At 41.3% G+C, this 19,765-nt stretch overlaps 1 protein-coding gene across 1 annotated transcript in view; it reads left to right on the forward strand.

Moving 5' to 3' along the window:
• The window catches only part of Dnah9 (dynein axonemal heavy chain 9), a 328,584-nt gene that overhangs the window by 303,476 nt on the left and 5,343 nt on the right, over positions 1 to 19,765 (forward strand). The window contains exons 65-68 of the mRNA XM_076870265.1: positions 9 to 200; positions 2,334 to 2,504; positions 8,691 to 8,873; positions 17,046 to 17,435. Coding sequence (XP_076726380.1) covers positions 9 to 200; positions 2,334 to 2,504; positions 8,691 to 8,873; positions 17,046 to 17,435 — 936 coding nt within the window. The remainder of the gene's footprint in view (positions 1 to 8; positions 201 to 2,333; positions 2,505 to 8,690; positions 8,874 to 17,045; positions 17,436 to 19,765) is intronic.

Consider the following 19,765-nt stretch of genomic DNA (forward strand, 5'->3'; position numbering starts at 1 on the left):
TCTCTCAGGTACCCTATGATGACTTGCGCTACCTGTTTGGTGAGATCATGTATGGGGGCCACATCACTGATGACTGGGACAGGAGACTCTGCAGAACCTACCTGGAGGAATTCATTAAACCAGAAATGTTAGAAGGGGAACTGTGTCTGGCCCCAGGGTTCCCACTCCCAAGCAACTTGGACTACAATGGTTATCATCAGGTAAGGCTCTGCTCTGTGTACCCGATAGCATGATGGTGCACACAAGGTCTAGGTAATCCTCCCATCTGCCCCACATGATCAGGACTGTTCATGTTGGGACATGGCTACAGGCTTGAGGCAGGGTCCTGAGAAGAGGGACTTAAAGAGGTGAGTTTGTATCAACTTTGGTTTCTTCACCCCAAGTTTCTCTTATTCAACTTAAGAGTGAATTTCTGGCCTAGCCTCACATTAATTATAAAATTGAGACTTTAGGGATCTTTTTTTATTCTAGTCATTTGATTCAATAATTCTATTTGTTGGGCTTGGAGTTGTGGCTCAACAGGAAAGCACTTGCCTAGCACGTGTGAGGTCCTGGATTCAATCCTCAGCACCACATAAAATAAAATAAAGATACTGTGTTCATCTACAACTAAAAAATAAATATTTTAAAAAATAATTCTATTTGTTTTTCTTTTTTGCAAGTAGCATCTAAGAGAGTTGTTTGGTTGTTTTTATTCAGGATATTGACAAAGTCATTATTATTTCAAGTAAGAGCTTAGCAAATTTTAAATAAAGTTTCTAACAGTGATTCTAAATATCTTTATACCATCTGTGGACAGATCGCTCTCCCCTCCCATTCTCTGTTGATGCTATGAATAAAGGCATCCATATCCACATGCAGGAAAATAGTTCTCATAGAGATTTTTCTTACTGTTACTTTAGTTTTTCACATAATATTTCTACAGCTATTTTTAAAACATTCAGCTTTGCCTACTTAAACTACTTTCTCTGCCATAGAAAACACACTCAAAGATAATTTTTGAAAAAAAAATATTATTGCTAGATTTTTTATCATGCCTAAAAGATCTTAAGTTTACCAAAGTTGATACCAAACCCAAGGAAAATGCTGATCATAGAAATATTAAGTATAAGAGAGTTAATTATAAAAGTTATTTGATCCACAAAAACCATACCTATGAGAAGAAATTGAAAATAGTAAGACTCCTTAAGGAAAATAGGAGGAATTGGGTTTTGTTAGCTACCTTTTAAGGCAGCAAGGCTTTACCCAGGAAAACAGTGCAAGAGCATCCCCTAGTGTCCATGGGATAGTTCGACAGGGGGCTGGAGCAGGGGATGAGCCAAGTAAGATAAGCAAGTGGATCTGAATTTCGTAGTAGCATGGTCTGTACATGTCCAAACAACTAAGCTGGGCTTTCCTTTCTTTACAACTCTCTTTGATCTGTGAGGGAACAGATTGCTATAGGACATCAGGGCCCAGGATTGTCCTGAGTGCTGGAGGAAATACAAAGATAAACATGCAAACTTGCCTTTAACAATGAGCAATGTTTATCTAGGTGAGACGTCACTAACACAAAGTAATCATCAGAGTCATATTTGAAGCATAACGTGGGAGCTAGTTTCTTATTATTATAAACAGATTTGTGAAGGAATACTCAAAACATCCAGAGGAGAAAGTGACCCTTACAAACTGAGCAGGATTTTTCAGACGTCGCAGACTGTGGACATTAGATGTGTTGTTGTTGGGGAGACTCGCTTTTTTATAATGTTTTAATTGCAATGCTTTTCACCAGGGCTGTGAACTCTTCTGTTCTCAGCCAAACTTGCTCATCCAACAGCCCAAATCACACACTGACTTTGGGTTGCACAGTGCCACATATGTGTTAAAGCATGCCATCTCTGGTTAAGATAAACAGAGGGAAGAGAAAGAATTTAAAAGGAAGACTTTTCATATCCTAAAAGACTTCAAGTAAAAACACCATGGGGGAAAAGATTTCAGGGATCATTTCTGCAGCTTGTGAAAATACCAATAATGTAAATATAAATATAAATATATTTTTTAAATACTATAGAAGTCCTGCGGAAACAAGGATATATCAGTGAGCAGTGGAAAGGGCTGGAAATGGAGATGGATAGCATTGTCTAAACTTCCCCCCAAAAGAAGGGGGGTGTAGTGAATGTGAAAGTTCTGTTCTGGGAAGCTGGTCTGGCATAAGAAAATAAGTGAAGTCAATGACAGATTGGGGAAGAGAATGTGCCCCCAAAGAGAATGTGCCCCTGCCGAGAAGGAGCTGCTGTAGGAGGTGGGAGGTGCATCTTGATTGCTTTTCTAAGTGAGCTTGCCCTTGATTTCAGTACATTGATGCCGAGCTGCCTGCAGAGTCACCCTACCTCTACGGCCTTCACCCAAATGCAGAGATCGGCTTCCTAACCCAGACTTCAGAAAAGCTCTTCCACACCGTGCTGGAGCTGCAGCCTCGGGACAGCCAAACAGGAGACAGAGCCGGTGCCACAAGAGAAGAAAAGGTGAGTGGTGGGGATTGCCTGAGATCAAACTGGGGGAGCCCCAGGACTGTAGAGAAGCACCCTACTCCTATTGGCCACATTGGTGGTACAGAGGATAAATAATATACACAAGGCACAGTACTACCAACCTGAAGTGTTGGCCCTTTACCTCCAAGAGCCCCTCTCAGATTGGTCGTGTCAAAACACTGACCCTCTAGTTAAATCATAGGAAGCCTTTGGGGTGGGCAGTGTACAGGTTTACAGAATATTGGTTTTTATTTGGTTTGTCTGCCAAAGTGAAGAAAGACCAGGTGGTTTGGGAACCTTGAAAATTGACTCAGGATTCTTTGGCAAACCAAGTAACGATGGATGCTTCTAATGCTCCACCCTCATTCTACCAACTAATGTCCATTCGGAAAAATACTCCTTTTAATGAATAGAACTTCTCTTTGAATAACTTCTAGCCAGAGTCTCTGAACACCAGTTAAGTGCTTCTACACAAGGATCTCCTAAAGTTTTAGGAATGTGGAGGTGAATTATGGTGTAGAAAAACAGACTTGGGTATGGGTTGAGGATAACTCAAGGCACTTTGGAGGCCCTGTTCCTGATGAGGGGATAGCAGAGGGCAGAAAAGAAAAAGGGCCACCACAGGGAAACTTCTCGGATAAATTTTTCCAAGAGAGTACATTTGTCAACCCCATCCACCCATGACACTACTTGGACTCCTTTAATCAGAGATACTATTGGGTTAGGGAAATATTTTGGGGGGACCAAGGGTTAGGGAGCCTGGATTTTCATTGCAGGGACTGATTTTTAAGAAAGTGAAATACCAAAGGATTTGCACTTTAATGGCATGGAATGCTGTCATCAGAATAGCAATTCTCAACCTTTAAAATGTCTAAAATTGAGCTTGAAATTCTGACTCTTTAAGAGTTGAGATTGTAGTTAGGTGCTAGAACATTTGCCTAGCATGCACAAGGTTCTAGGTTCAATCCCCAATGCGGAAGGAAGGAAGGAAGGAAGGAAGAAAAGGAGGGAAGGAGGGAGGGAGGGAGGGAAGGAAGGAAAGAGAGAGAAAGAAAAATTCTGATTCTAAAATCTAGGGTTAGGAACAGGAATTAATTCTGATGTAGGTGAGCACATGAGAAATCTTTAGATCATACTGCTCTGCCTATTCCACTCTTCCCTATGATATGATTTAAGAATAAAGGAAAGAATCTAACCACCCAGAGGGAAAAGTATTCTTAACTGTAAAAATGAAAGGTTGGAACTCAATAAGTATTAGACTTAGGATTCTTCAGGTCAGGTTCAAAGAAGCTTCTAACCTTTGTTGTTTCCTTACCCCTCCCCCAGATAACTCAAGGTATGATGGTGGTGATGGTGGTGGTGGTGGTGGTGGTGAATGTGTATGATGTGTGCCAGAAATGGTAGGAACTGTGATCAACTGCCACTTGTGACACTGTGTGGGAGAAGCATGCAGTCTACTGGGCACGTGACCTGTTGTGCAATGCCCCTATGCTCATGGTAGTGGTTTTCATATCATTCATATCTTCTTATGAGCTCTGTTCCTTCCCATCCATGTAGCAGGCCAAAGGAAGGGCAAAGAGCCAAAGCTCAGAGACAGTGTTTTGTTGTTAGAGATCAAATGACCAGGAATTGCATACTTTACATACACTTTCAAACTCTTAACCTAAATCTACTCCCAGTTAACATCTCTGAGAAAGGAAGCTGGCACAAGGCTAAGTTGTTGTGCTGATAGGAAGAAGAAAGAAAAGGGGGGGGGGGTAGGGGAGTTCAGGAGAAGGCAACCAGCTCTCAGCTACTATCTCCAGTTCAACCTGGAATTGTCTCTCTAGGACACAGTGGTTCAGTTGATGACAGTGTCTGAGACACTGCTCCCCTCCTGATGACTCTCTTGAGCAGACGGATGTGCTACTCATCAGGAGGGGTCTGCTTGGGCTGCCATAACAAAACACCACAGACCGGGTGGCTTAAAGAGCAGAAATTAATTTTCTCATTCATCTAGAGACTAGAAATCTAAAACCAAGGCATAGGTAGGGCTGACTTCTCCAGAGGCCTCTCTTCTTGACCAGCAGACAGCCACTTCCTTGCTGTGTCCTCACATGGCTTTTATGCTTAAGCCTTGTTCTTCTCTATTTTTGTGTCCATATTTCCCCTTTTTATAGGGCACCAGTGAGACTTGAGCTTACCTTAATGACCTCATTTTAACTTAAACACCTCTTTAAATCCCCTATCTTCAAATACAGTCAGTCATGATCTGTGATACTGGGGATTAGGACTTCAACATGTAAATGAGGGGTGGGGCGGGGGGCTGGGACAATTCAGCCCATAGCACCGATTGGGTGTATGACTTTCTTTTCTTCCTCAGGGATGAGGTGGCCCTCAAATCCCTCCAATACTGGATTCCTTTAGGCTTAGCAACTAGCTAGTAATTGAGAGCAAAGAAAAGTAGGTTCTCTTCTCCCTTTTACTGAACTATATCTCAGATGGCTGAAATATTTTAATGTGAAACATAAAAACCTAAAAAGCACTGGAAACATCTCAGGAGAATGCTTTTTATGATCTTTCAAAGAGGAAGACACTTTGCAACTTAAAAAAAAAAAAAAAAAAAAAAAAAAAAAACCTTAGAAAAAGATTGGCAAATTTGATGGCTTGAAAACTTTAAAACATCTGCAAAGCAAAAATCATCATGAACAAAGTCAAAGCCAAACTATGAGAGCCTATTTACAGCCCAGATATGGGGCATTGAGCAGATTTTTGTAATGTATGAAATTCTTACTTATGGAAAAAGAACCCGGAGAGAAGAAGGGAGGAAGAAGATGAGCATGAGGAAAGTTTATATGAGAAATACAAACAGCCAATAAAAATGGCAAAATATTCTCAGTGTCATTCATGTCTAGAAGAAGTAAAGTGAAATCTTATTTATCACCTAATCGTTAAAGGGTTTTAAATTATGATAATATTCAGTAGTGAGTGCATAAAAAAATAAGTACTCTTATCTCTGTTGATGGAAGTTTAATTTATAGTATAATTTGACAATAATTTATCCAAATTTAAAATGTTCATATTTTTATTCATGAGTCTATCTCTAAGAAATCATCCAGTGGAAACACTCAAAACTGCATGGGTTTTATAAAGTATTTATACTTATTTATTGCATAATTGTTTATAGCAGTAGAAATAGTAAACAAACCAAATATCTACCAGTAGGGAAATGACTTATAAATTTGGGGATGTTTAAATAGTACATACTGTTAAAAAGTCCACTTGTAATAACAAGGGATTGTGTCCAAGACTTTCTATAAGGTAGAAAAAGCAAGCTGAAAGGGTGCATAATAGGATTCTATTAGTGGGAGGGAGAGAAAGAGGGAGCGAAAAGCAGGGAAGAGTGGGGGCAGAGAGAGAAAGAGAGAAGAGGCTCAGACATGACGGATGGATAGATGAATGGATAATTGATAAATAATGGTGGGTAGATGGATGGATAGGTGATAGATAGAGTTATGTGCATTGAAAGATATCTGCAGGAATAAAAACAAACAAAAAAACCCCTTTTTCACAGTGTTGTCCCCTTTGGGGGAAGAGCTAAGATTGTGGGAGGGGTTTGCTTCTAATATCATATGTATCTGCAATGTTTAGGTTTTTCTGGTATGTATCTATTACTCTTCTGAAAAGAAAAAGAGCAGCTGAACACAGTGGCACACACTTGTAATCCCAGTGACTCAGAGGCTGAGGCAGGAGGATCATAAATTTGAGACCAGCCTTGGCAACTTAGTGAGACCTTATCTCAAAATTAAAAATAAATAAAAAGGACTGGAGATGTATTTCGGTGGTAGAGAATGCCTAGGTTCAATTACACACACATACACACACACACACATTTTTAAAAAAGCAAAACCAGTTGCTCCTGGAAACCAAGAAGATTGGAGTCCACTCCTCCTATCTGAAAGGGGCCTGGAGTTCCCTGAGCAAGTGATTCCCATATTTGTCTGTAACCTGTTCACTTCCCTATCCACCCTCTCGCTTTCCTGGCTGCCAAACTTTTCACAGCCTGATCAGAGATGGGATGAAACTCTGTGTCCCCAAATTCAATGTATTTTGCAAAAATACCTCCTGACTTGTCTTTTTTCAATTCTGTGAATAAAATCCAAATGGCAGCTCACTGACAGAGAGTTGTTTCTCCAAATTCGACTCAAGACAGAAATATGATACACTGTTAGCCGTTTATCTTCCACTCTGGCAGTCACTTTGTGGTACCATTAAAATTCCATTCCTGTCTTTGCTGTGACAGCACTAGACCCTTTCGTGACGGGGTGATGGGTTTTTAGTTTCTTTTTTTCCCTACATCAGCTCCTTTCCTGGGGAATGTATTGTATGTTAACCACACAAGGCAAGGGGGAAATTAATCATTCTTTACATTTATATAGTTCTTTATAGCTTTCAGATGCTGCCACATCCATCAGCTTATTTGATTCGATCTTTGCATCAACCCTGGGAGTTGGGAAATCAGGGCTGATGGAAAGACTCTTAGAAATTTTTATGGATGAAGAACTTGAAGTCTAAGTGACTTGCATCTATGCCTATGAGTCATGCTTACGGGTGCTGTATCGGCCCAGTCAGGGCTCTTTTGTTGTGAGGAACAGACACTGATCTAGCTGAATTAGTCAAGAAATGGTTCAGTAGATCAAAAAAGTCAACCTAAGAAAGAACAAAGACCATGATGGCTTTAAGGTCCCAGGGAGAAAGCAGAGTGCACAGGCCTTTCAAGGAACCTCCATCTTCCCTCCCACTGGATCCATGGATGCCGGGTTTCATATTTTTTTGCTCTTGGGAAAGATAATCTGACTGGCCTAATTTGAATCAGGAGAGGCTGGGCCCAGTGACTGTCTTCCAGAACAATGGGGAAGAGGTCATTTCCCAAAGGAAATAGGGACCTGCTCCTAGAAGAAGTGGACCAAGAAGATGAACCGATCAAAACAGCAGAGTCCACGGCAGGCGTATGGAGTTTGGCTCTCTTGGGACTCCAGGAAGAGCTGGTGCTCACTCACATGCTCTCTCCCGCCCTCTCCCTACATCCCAATCTGCTGGCCATATGGCCTATTATGTCTGCACTTGTTTCATTTTTCTTTCTTTGCTGACAGACCTCCCGGGCTTACTCATTTGCTCCAAAATGGCAGACTCAGCCTCCAAGTGCTTGCCCCCGAATAACCCACAATCTCTGCACCTCAATTCCAATTTTCCAGAAGACAGACCCTGGTTGTTCTAACTCCCTTGGTCTAATTAGCTGACAGTTTGTATGGGGAAAGAAATTGTGGGTAGAAGAGAAGGTTTACATGATAGATGATGGTGCCTCTTCAAGGCTAGAAACCACAGTATCACCAAACTGAAACAGAGAACGGAGTGTGTGTGTGTGTGTGTGTGTGTGTGTGTGTGTACGTGCATGTGTGACTCCTCAGTCTCTATGGGGATTTGATTCTAGGACCACCCCCCAAGGATGCCAAAGTCCACAATGCTCAAGTCCCTTATGTAAAATAGCATAGTGGGGCAGGTCATATAATCTATGCACATCCTCTTGTATTCTTTATATCATCCCTAGATTACCTGTAATACCTAATATAATTTAAATGCTATGTAAATAGTTATTATACTATATTGTTTGAAGAGTAACGACAAGGACAAATCTGTACATGGTCAGTACAAATGCAATTTATACATTTATACACAATCTGTACATGGTCAGTACAAATGCAATTTATACACACACACACACACACACACACACATACACATACACACATTCATCACTGCTGCTCACATCACTTCAGCTTCACATGACCCACAAGGGCCATCCTAGGTCAAAGTCTACTTATAGCTTACTAGTTTTGTTCCCGTAGCTAACTGGGTCAGCCTCTGAGTTTTTCAATCCCAGTTTTTAAGAGAATCATCTGTGTTAGTTTTTCAAGCTGGTCATACAAGTCTCAGAGAGCTGGCAAGCTAAAAGGTACTCCTGGAATCAGTCCTCAACCCCTGACCTAATTGACCTTTGCAAGCACACAAGAGCACAACCTGGAGGCGGAAGGCAGCAGGTGATGGGTGATTGACCTCTCTGGCGCCATATTGCAGGAAGATGGAGTCCTTCCGGAAAATCAGAGTACCCTCCTTAATCGTGTGTTTTCTGCCGTGGGGCAGGTCAAGGTCCTTCTGGAAGAAATATTAGAGCGGGTGACAGATGAGTTTAACATCCCAGAACTGATGGCCAAAGTGGAGGAGCGCACTCCCTACATTGTAGTTGCCTTCCAGGAGTGTGAGCGGATGAACCTCCTCACCAGAGAGATTCAGCGCTCACTGAGGGAGCTGGATCTTGGCTTAAAGGTGAGTGAGATCTACAGGGGGAGAGGCATGGGTAGAGGATACATCTTTCCCAACAGAAAAAAAAAAAAAGCAACATGAGAGAACCTAGGAACCAGAAGGCATTTGTTCTAGAGCAACCTAAATGCCCAAAAGATGTTAGTCCAGAAACCAAAATCTGACCATGAAGTTGTCTGGAAGAACAAGATACTGCCCACGCTCTGACATTTCTCTTGAGCAAAGAAAGTCTACTATTCTTCTAGAAATGACTTAGGCAAGTTTACTTTATTCACTGCAAGGTGATGTCAAGAATCTAGCCTGGAGTCTGTTGTGACTGTTCACTTGGATGACAGGTAAATGGGAGATCTTGCCACCTTTGAGGAACTGAGGAAGGTGAGTGTGGTCCATTTACACAGGCATGTTCATTAAAAGAATTGTAATCTGGGTCTGGGCCAGTAGCTCAGTGGCAGATCACTTACCTATCACTATGAGGCCCTGGATTCAACCCCCCCAGTGTCATAAAAAATAATAACCGTAATCCCAAACAGAGGGAAAGTAAGAACCTAGTTTTGTAGCTGATGATTAAAGCTCACACGAGCCCTGGAGGTCTGGGTGTGGAACTGCTGGTGGCTTCGTGTCTGGCTCTTGGAGTTATGGCCCCATGTGTGTAGGAAGAACAGTGGTCAACTTTTCACCTATAGACATATAAAAATTAGGAAACAAACTACAAAATCTAGATTACTAGGGTTTTTTTTTTAAAGAAACCTTTTGATTTTCTCTCCCCCCCCCCATATGGGTGTAGAAAAATGAGAATAAAGATGAGAAAAGAATGGGTGGGTTGTTGAAGACCCACAGAGTTTGCCAGTGTTTCCAAATCCTGTACCGGCTTATAATCAAATGAAATACAAAATGCCACTTAACAATCTCAAATGTAAATAAGGATTTTGCCTGTCATGCGTCTCCGTTACTGTGGTAAGCAGGTATATATTAGCAATTATCTTCAGAAGTTTTGCTGCAATCTTAGCTTATTGAATCGATGAAATTGGATGCAGCCTATTTAGCCATTTAACTTTCGATTCATTCACATGCATTTTTTCTTCTGTGAGCCTTTGCTGTGACTCTGTGTCATGAATCACAGAGTATGGCTGGGCAAAGATGGAGGGGCAAGGGGTGGAGTCCAGTTCAAGCTATGTTGACAGATGAGCTCTTCATGCAAGTCTCAGGAGACTGAAAGTGGAGCCTCACCTTCCAGAAGGACAGTCTTGGGGAAACAGTCAAATGGATTATAATACATGGCAGAATTAATTAAATGTCACATAGAGAGAAGCTAGAGAAGAAAGGAGAACAGGTATGTGAGATAAGGAAAGGCCCCCATGGAAGTGGTATGGAGGAGGCTTTGGAAGAAGGATAAGTTAGGACAGGTGACAAGAGAAGGGGGCTTCAGAGGCGCAAAGCAGAGGAGCCCAGAATCTATTCTTAGAGGCTAATGGCTCACTTCTGTGGCTTGCATTCCCTTTCACTTGGGGAATGATATCTTAGATGGAGACATGGACAGGGTTGGGCAACTATTTTTCATTATTCAAATGTTTGATGGCATCAGACTATTTCTATGCTTCAGTGATCGATTTCCTCTGCTGATCAACCAAAAAAAAAAAAATGCTTCTAAATAAGTAAAGATGTTCAAAGATGTTAAGACGTGAAGTCTGACTTGCTGATGCCGGAATCTGTTCTGGTCTTCACTCCCACACTCTGGGTTGACTTAATAGTTCAGGTCTGGGAGGGAGGGTTGCCTTACTTGCTTTGGCTCCTTAATCATCACCCACTGGTAACTAGCTGCCCTGGTCCATGTGCCTTTGGTCATCTGGCACTCTCCCACAAACCCAAGATGCACCACTGCTGTCAACCTTAGTTTTCAAGCCAGACGGAAAGTGGTGGGACCCTTACCATTTCTATTTCCTTCCAATCTCCTCACATCCCCGTGTCTTAATACAAATGAAAGCATGTTGCCAAGAACATCTTCCCAGGGGATGGTGGTTCACCCCTATAATCCCAGAGACTCAGGAGGCTGAGGCAGGAGAACCACAAGTTCAAGACCAGCCTCAGTAATTTAGTGAGACCCTAACTCAAATTTTAAAATAAAATAAAAAGGACTGGGGATCTGGGGATGTAGCTCAGCGGTAAAGCACCCCGGGGTTCAATCCCCAGTACCAAATAAATAAATAAATAGCCATCTACATTCTCATCTCCCTAGGGAAGAAAGAATTGAAGGGAGCTGATCCTTAGGACAGAGTGTAGCATGGAGCCTCTCAAGGAGGGAGCTGTTTTGGGCATTACTGTCCTGTCCCTAGTTTCTGTAGCCTGAATGCTACTGCATGGCTGTGAGCCCAGGGCAGCAGCTGCTTGAGATGCCCAGTGGAACCCTTTCCAAATGGAGGTTTCCTACCCCTCACCCCTAGAGACTTAAATCCTTAGGTTTGGACTGTAGCCTATGAATCGGAACTTCTAACAAGCTCCCTGGCTTAAAGGAGTGAAAGTCTAGAGAAAATAAGGTTGGGGGTTCTTTTTTTTTCTGTATTATACCAAAGAAATATCATGAAAGCATTTATTTTTAGGGATGAATAAGTAGTTAAGGTCGCAGCCAGACAGCCTTCATCATAGCCAGGAAAAGGTGCCACGGACCTAGTTCTCCCAGTTTCCCTTGCCACATGAAAATAAAGGAAGCATGTCACAGCACCCTGAATGCAGCATCTTCTTCAAAGTCCAGCGTTTTAAGTTTTCTTTCTGTGGCCTCAACCCATGAGCAGGTAATGTGGATGTTAATTGGTATTCCCTAGATCCAGACCAGAGGAGTTTAGGAAACTTATGCTTGAGTGTATGCAAGCAGGTTTCTGTACTGTAGTGTAGCTTGAGCCTTTCAGATGGGTCCATATATTCAGGTTTTGGCCACAGAATCTTCCTGTCCCACCCACCCTTGCCTCCACAGATCTGTCAACATTTTGGGAAACTAATGTCTTTTTCTGAGACACCTTTCAGGATGTAATGGCCTGGGGTTTGTGGGCATATTCCTCTCCTCCACAGGAGGGGAGCCTGGTATATTTAGTGAACTGGGGTGGGGGATGGGGTTCTCTCTTGCTTTTTCTCAACTACTTCTTGACTTTTGCTCAAGGTCATGAAAATTCCTGAGTTCAGAAACCTAACTTTAAGGTGGATGATTTCTTCTTTTTCTAAATCATTTCTACATCCCCATTAAACTGGGGAAACCAAAGAGACAGTACATTCTTGAAGTTTCCACCACTTGCACATTCAATTAGTAAGTGCAAAATCACTGTCGGAATAAATTATAATCTTATTATAAGCAGATGTGAGAAATTTTTAAGAAAGCCAAGTCACACATTTTATGTTCCTTTGCAATCAAAATGAGTTTAGATTTCTGAAGGGTGTTAAAAATTAAGTGTTGTATTACATTTTTTTTAAATTAGATCTTATTTTTTAGAGCAGTTTTAAGTTCCCAGCAAAATTGAGCAAAAGATACAGAGATTTCTCATGTGCCTCCTGCCCCTTCCCCACTAGCAACAGCCCCCACCACAGTAATACATTCACTGCAATTGAGGAACTACATTACCACATTGTTATCAGTCATTATCCATAGTTCACGTTAGGATTCACTCTTGGTGTACTTTCTATGGATTTGTACAAATAAATAATGACATATCTCATATGTATCAAACCACCATCATAGTATCAAAGTGGGTATTTTCACTGCCCTAAAAGCCCCCTGCATTACATGCATTTTAATCTTTTCTAAGCACATCATTTCTTCTTGCAACAAAACACAAGAAAAGAGTTTACATGGCTTCACTGAGTCCTGGTAACACAGACTCAGTGTCAATTTAGCCCCTGGAGATAATCAAAAACAAAGGACTTCTCTGTATAAGCACATGAATGGCAGCTGGCAGTGTCCAGGGACCCATTTGACTTCTGTGTTTGTCCCACTTTGGCAGAGTTGGCAAAGACTGAGCCATTTTCTTTATATCCCTTCCAGTGCTGTGAGCAAGTCTAGGACCTCACCCACTGTGAGTCCTGTTGGGTCATGTTATAGAACAACTCCAGGGTGAGGTCCTTTATTCCCCCTCAACTCACATGACAGATGATACTCATACATACAACATACTTCCATAGATGCGCTTCAATCTAATAATACCCAAAATGATTTTGTAGAAAAGCAAACTTGATAGCATTATTTATATTGCTGTATTGTTTGTAAAAATATTTCATAACCATGGACATATACTGGCTACTGAAAACTTTAAAAGGAAAAAATCAATATGGTCTATATTTTATTAACTCCTTTGTACTTTGTTTTTTGTAATAAATCATGACTTTTGTATATATATTTTCACCAGATTGGCAAGCAAACAGTGATATTATATGTACAAAAACATTTTTATTAAACACAGGCCTGGCAAAAACATACATAATACAGTTCACATGACCAATAGAAACAGTCTTTCTGTCGGAGAAAGTGTTGTCCTGTAAAGCTTCTGAACAGACAGTCTGGGTTAATAAGGTCACATGTGGCTAGAGCAGAAAAATGTAGCTAATGGGACTTGGAAACAAAAATTTTAATTTACAATTTAATTCATTTGCATTTAAATAGCCAGATGTGACATGGTAGGCCTAAAACATTTTTATTTGGGCACTGCAGTGTTTGGCCAAGAACAGTGGGTAAGGACTTGCCTTGTATCAGGTGGTTTTCCCATAAAGAACAGCCCCCCCCTCCCCGATTCCGACTTCCAAAGGGGAACTTTAGTCCTCTTTCCTAAAATGGCTTGTAGCTCTTAAAGGTCTTTGTGTGTGTGCGTGCATGTGCTGTGTGTGTGTGTGGTGTGGGGGATGGAACCCAGGGTTTTGAGTGTGTCTGACAAGCACTCTGTCACTGAGCTACATCCCCACCCATTCAAGGTCATTTTTTAAGTCTACTACAGTTACTTCCCCTACTAAACTCTCCTGGTTCTCTTCCCCAAGGTTGTCTTAACATGGGCTGCTGTAAGAAAATAACAAAGTTCGCTTTATAAAGTCACAATAATTAGGACTATGTGGTACTGGTGGAGAGAGAGAGCTCATCAAATAAAGGAGTTATGAGCTTGGGGTATAACTCAGTGGTAGAGCACATGCCTAGCCCTGTATGAAGACCTGGGTTCAATCCCCAGCAATGCTAACAAAATAGGAAGGAGGAATGAGGAAAGAAGGAAGAAGAGGAGGAGGAGAAGAAGATAAGAAGAAAATGGAAGAGAAAATAAAGCAGAGAGCATACTTCCCAACAAATTTTATGAGAACAGAATTAAGTTGATTTCAAAATCAAAGACATTATGAGAAAGGAAAATGACAGATTGACATTCCTCATAGACACAAATGCAAAAATTCTTAGCCAAATGTTAATAATTCAAATCACACAATATAAGAAAAGGATTATACAGTGTGACCAAATGGGATTATCCCAGGAATGCAAGGTTGGTTTTAACATTAAAAAGAAATCAGTCCAAGAAGTTCACCCTATTAGTGTACTATATGAAAAAATATGTGATCATCTTTATACATGCAGAAAAGGCATTTGACAAAATTTAACTTCCAGTTGTTTTAAACATCAGAAAACCAGATAAAAGAGGTCATTTCCTTAACTTGAAGAACACCTAATAAATTATTGTATTTAATGGTAAAAGTCCATTAAATGCTGTCTCTCTAAGTCTGTGAACAAAGCAAAGATGTCCACCATCATTACTTTTGTTCACCATTATCATGAAGGTCCTCAGGTAGTACAAGGATAGGAGTCTCATGAAACAAAAAGTAGAATCATCGTTGATATTTTTTTTCTTTGCACTAATCTTTACACTTAATGTTATTTTATTAAGTAATTGGATATTTGAAAGAAAACTTAAATTCATTTATAAATTATAACAATAAGTTATCACATAACTCCAGACAAGAGAAAGACCATATTGTCTCAGAAGTCTCAGAAGTCTCGTGTGGGTTCAAGAAGACAAGAAATAAATTACATCCTCTTTGCAGAGATTCCACATAGTGAGAAAAATATTTTTCTATTTTAACATAATAGTATTCATTTCAGCAGATCCTTCAGGAAATCTCAGAAGAAGAAGAAACCTGTTCACCTAATTTGAATGTAGTTAAAAGTAATAACTTTGGTGGTAGATGTGGTACCCTCGTACTTCCTATTGAGCCTTGATATGACCTCAGACTCCTTCACCACCACCCCAATAAATCTAAGTAGGCACAGGGGTAAAACCTATTTTCTATTACTGTTAATAGAGTCCTCTTACTTGAAAGGCAACATATCTGTGATTCAGGCTGTATTCACTCATGTAGACTGACCCGTCTAGCACTAAGCTGATTAAGGATGTCTGTATTTCCTTTAAAATGTTAAGGTATTTTTACTTTAAAAGAGTTCATCCATTAGAATCTACAGTGTAGAAAGAGTATGTGTAAACCGTGAACACACACCAGTAATCCCAGCCACTCAGGAAGCTGAGTCAGGATGATCAAAAGCTTGAAGTCACCCTAGGCAACCTAGAAAGACCCTCTCTCAAAATAAAGGTCTGGGGATGTAGCTCCATGGTACAGCACTTGCCTAGCATGTACAAGGCCATGGATGCCATCACCAATAACACAAAATAAGAAAAAAAAATATGTGTAATAACTATCTATGTGAAGTTCATAAAGAATCTATTAATTTAGTGTACATCCTATTAATCAGGAGTCTCTGGATATCATTCAGGTCACTGAAATGCATTCATCATGAGGTAGGTGCATTTAACATTTCTTAACTGTTCCAAAAGTTAAGGGAAAGATTCGGACCCAGAATTCTACAGTGCAAGTCACAAGCAAGTGCAAGGGCAAATCAAGACCCCAAGGGAGAGGGTTTGCACACAGAGGCTGGCACTCTGCACTTACAGAGTGAGCCAGACCCTGCAGAGTACCCTTATAATGCACAGCAACCTGGAAACCACTGCATTAGAAATGGGGCCTTCGGGATGAAGAAGAAGGGAGGAGGGGAGAGCATGGGGAAGTACTGGGGAGCAAAATCTAGCAAACTATGCTATGTGCATGTACAAATATACCACAATTAAGCCCGCTTATATAGGATGATAATGCACTAATTAAAATAATAGCAATGATGATGGGAGATCAGTTGAGAAGAACAAGTTCATCTGGGGCAGAGGAGAAGAAAGGGGAAGGTATTGGGGACGAAGACAGCAAATTGGGTTATGTGCATAATAACCCAATGGTTATGAATATAGCGTAATGAACCCAACTATTATGTATAACTATAATACACCAATTAAAAATTTAAAAACAATAGAAAGGAAAATTAAAAAATGAGATGGGGTCTTCAAGAAATTGCCAGAACCAATTTGCAAGAAATTTGACAGAACCAATATTGCAAAGTTTAATTTAAAGATGTTTTTTGATGTAAACCTTTCTTTACAAATTCCATCTAGCAGTTGAAAGAGGATCCCCTTAAAGTTGACTGTATATCCATCACCCTGATCTATTGGATTACATAGGTCTTTGTAGGCTTTGGCTTCTGTATTTCTTTCCTTTATTTGTGGGGGGCAGGGAAGATACTGGGGATTGAATTCAGGGACCCAGGGCTCTTGACCACTGAACCACATCCCCAGGCCTATTTTATATTTTATTTAAAGACAGGGTCTCACTGAGTTGCTTAGCATCTCACTTTTGCTGAGGCTGGCTTTGAACTTGAGATCCCCCTGCCTCAGCCTCCCCAGCCGCTGGGATCACAAGCGTGTGCCACTGCATCCGTTGGCTTCTGTGTTTCTGAGCTGCAAGCAGAAGCCTGGAGGGCTGCAGGAGAGTCAAGCTTTGGAGTAGGGTTGGAGCACATGTCACTCACAGATGGTTTAAGGTCCACGGTGGGATAGTGTTTTCCAAAACACTAACACAGACAGTTGAGACTAACATCGTTGGAGCAGGGAATGTTTTTAAGGACCACTCTCTGTGACACAGACTTTGCAAAGAATACTGGACAGGACAGTCCTTGTGGCATCCACTGCCAGTGACACCTCCCATTTCCTGGGTGGGCGAGCCAGAGGAATCTGAGGCAGATTGTTTCCAAGGACCTCCTGTCCCCTTACTCTTTCCCCTCTCACTCTCTCACTTCAGGGGGAGCTGACCATGACCGGCGACATGGAAAACTTACAGAACGCCCTGTACCTAGATATGGTGCCAGAGCCCTGGGCCAGGCGAGCCTACCCTTCCACAGCCGGCCTAGCAGCCTGGTTTCTAGATCTCCTCAACAGAATCAAGGAGCTGGAGACGTGGACAGGTGACTTTGCAATGCCCTCCACTGTGTGGCTGACAGGCTTCTTCAATCCCCAGTCCTTCCTGACTGCCATCATGCAGTCCATGGCTCGTAAAAACGAGTGGCCACTGGACCAGATGGCCCTGCAGTGTGATGTGACAAAGAAGAACAGAGAGGAGTTCCGGAGTCCTCCTCGGGAAGGGGCCTACATTCACGGCCTCTTCATGGAAGGTGCCCGCTGGGACACACAGGTAAGACCTGGGACAAGCCAAGGAGTATTCTCTGGTGGGCTGATTAAATAAATGTTGCCTCCCATAAAGTCTGACTACTAAAGGAGATGCCCCTGAATCTTCCTACCTAGATAACCTTTCTTTCTTGGAGGTCATTTTTACTCAGTCAAGGGTAGTGGAGAGAACATAGACTTTGCAGATGGAGTAGAACAGAGCGGCTGAAAGCAAGCACTCTAAGCCAGACTGGCTCACTCCGAAAATCATCACCACCATTTATTAACTCTGTGATCTTGAGTGTCATTTTACCTCATAAGATCTCAGTGTACTCAACTTTTAAATGGGAAAGTAGAGACACTGAAAATCGAAGGAGATACTATGTAAGATTCTTGAAAGACACCTGGCACATCGACTGTGCTGAAAAGTGCTAGGGACAGGCATCTCTGCTGCCATGTGATCTCAGGATATTATTTAACCTCTCTGGTCCCACCTTCCTCATCTATGAGCTCTAGATAGGCAGGAATTCCTTCTGCCTTTTATATTGTTCTACATCAGCAAAAAAGAGCCCATAGAAGACATCTAAAGTGAATTTAAAAAAAAAAATCTTCACTTAAAGCTAATAAAAATTAGCCAAGTCACCATAGATTAGAGATGTTTAGTCACAGTTAAGAAACTGGCAAACAGGCACAGATGGCTGAAGTAACAAAATGAGCAAAGGATAACTCTAAAGCAAGTTTACACTTGGTATACACATGATCTAGAAAGACTACCTCGTGCCGTATCCCACTCGGTGGATGACACTAAACTATTCCCAGAAGACAATACTAATCTAACCATGCAAAACTATTAAAAGATCTTGAATATCACAGGAAGCTCTATGAATATGCATATGAAAATGTATAGGGTTCAACGGTGTTCCCCCAAAATTCACATCACCCAGAAGAAAAATGAAACCTTATTTATTTAGAAATAGGGTCTTTGCAGATGTAAGATGAAACCATACTGGATAACCACAGACCCTAAGTCCAATGACTGGACCCTTCAAGAAGTCCATGGGGAGACATTAAAGAAAATGCCTTATGAATACAGCAGCAGAGGTGAGTGTGATGTGGGTGCCAAAGAATGCCAAGGATTACCAGCAGCCACCAGATACTAGAAGTTTCTCCCTCAGAGCCTCCAGATGGACCACCCTGTCTACTCCTTAAGACCTCCAGCCTCCCAAATTGTGAGAAAGCAAGTTTGTTTATAGCCACCAAAGCTCATACAGCAATTTGTTAGACCAGTCCTAGGAAAACAATGAGAGAGCCAACAGAAAGGACAGTAAAGTAAAACAATGTTCAAACAGCCCACATTTTAAGAGGGTTTCTCTCTCCATCTGAACGTTTGTAGAAGTCTGTCCATTGAGATCTCATACAGATTTTACCAGGTGCACAGTGGCCCAGAGCACTGAACTAGGATCCCCAACAACACCAAAATGAGACAAGTACAAAAAGGGAAACAGGAAAGAAGCCCAGAAGGAAGGGCAGTAACACTCTGGAAGAGTAAAAAGTATGTCAGTTCTAATCACTAACCTCTCATTTTTCATACCTTATGGTAAATTTTTATAATTTTCCAAAAATCAACATCTGTCCCCCATTAATTCTTATTTTCAAGTGTTCTATCTCAGAAAGATGTCAGCAAAAATGAAAGTCAGTTTCAGGATATAGCTCAGTGTACAGCAAGCCCTTGTCTAGCAAGTGTCAGGCCCTGGGTTTGATCCTCACTACCATACATACAGAAAAAAATGGAAGAGTCAGGAAGTCTACCAAAATTTTCCCTTCCATAAAAGAGTACTAGCAAAAAAAAAAAAAAAATTAGAATGAACTTTTATCAAAACTCTGGAAACTAACCAAAGGCTTTCAGCAATCCAAAGAGTTATTCAAGAAAAAATGGCTGAATGCCAGTGAGAAACTTTGTAGCCATTTCTTTTCTTTGGTGCATGTGTGTGTGTGTGTGTGTGTCGCGAGTGTGTGTGTGTGTGTATGTCTGTGCGGGGGGTACTAGTTCTGAAACCCAGGGCCTCAAACAAGCTAGGCAAATGCTCTGTAGCTGAGCAACATCCCCAGCCCTTTTTATTTTGAGTTAGAGACCCAAAAAGTTCCCAACCAGGCCTCAAACTTAGAATCCCCCTGCCTCAGCTTCCCAAGTAACTGGAGTTATAGGCCTGTGCCATTGTGCATGACAGCAGAAGAGAAAATCAGCTCATTGCTTACCATTCTCATCTCTCATTCTCATCAATGAGAATAATAACTGACTTCTCATCAGAAACCTTGAGTCCCAGAAGGCAGGGGGATTACATAGACAAAAAGCTAAAA

This window comes from Callospermophilus lateralis, chromosome 11 (assembly GCF_048772815.1).
Source record: "Callospermophilus lateralis isolate mCalLat2 chromosome 11, mCalLat2.hap1, whole genome shotgun sequence".
In the NCBI taxonomy this organism is placed as follows: Eukaryota; Metazoa; Chordata; class Mammalia; order Rodentia; family Sciuridae; genus Callospermophilus; species Callospermophilus lateralis.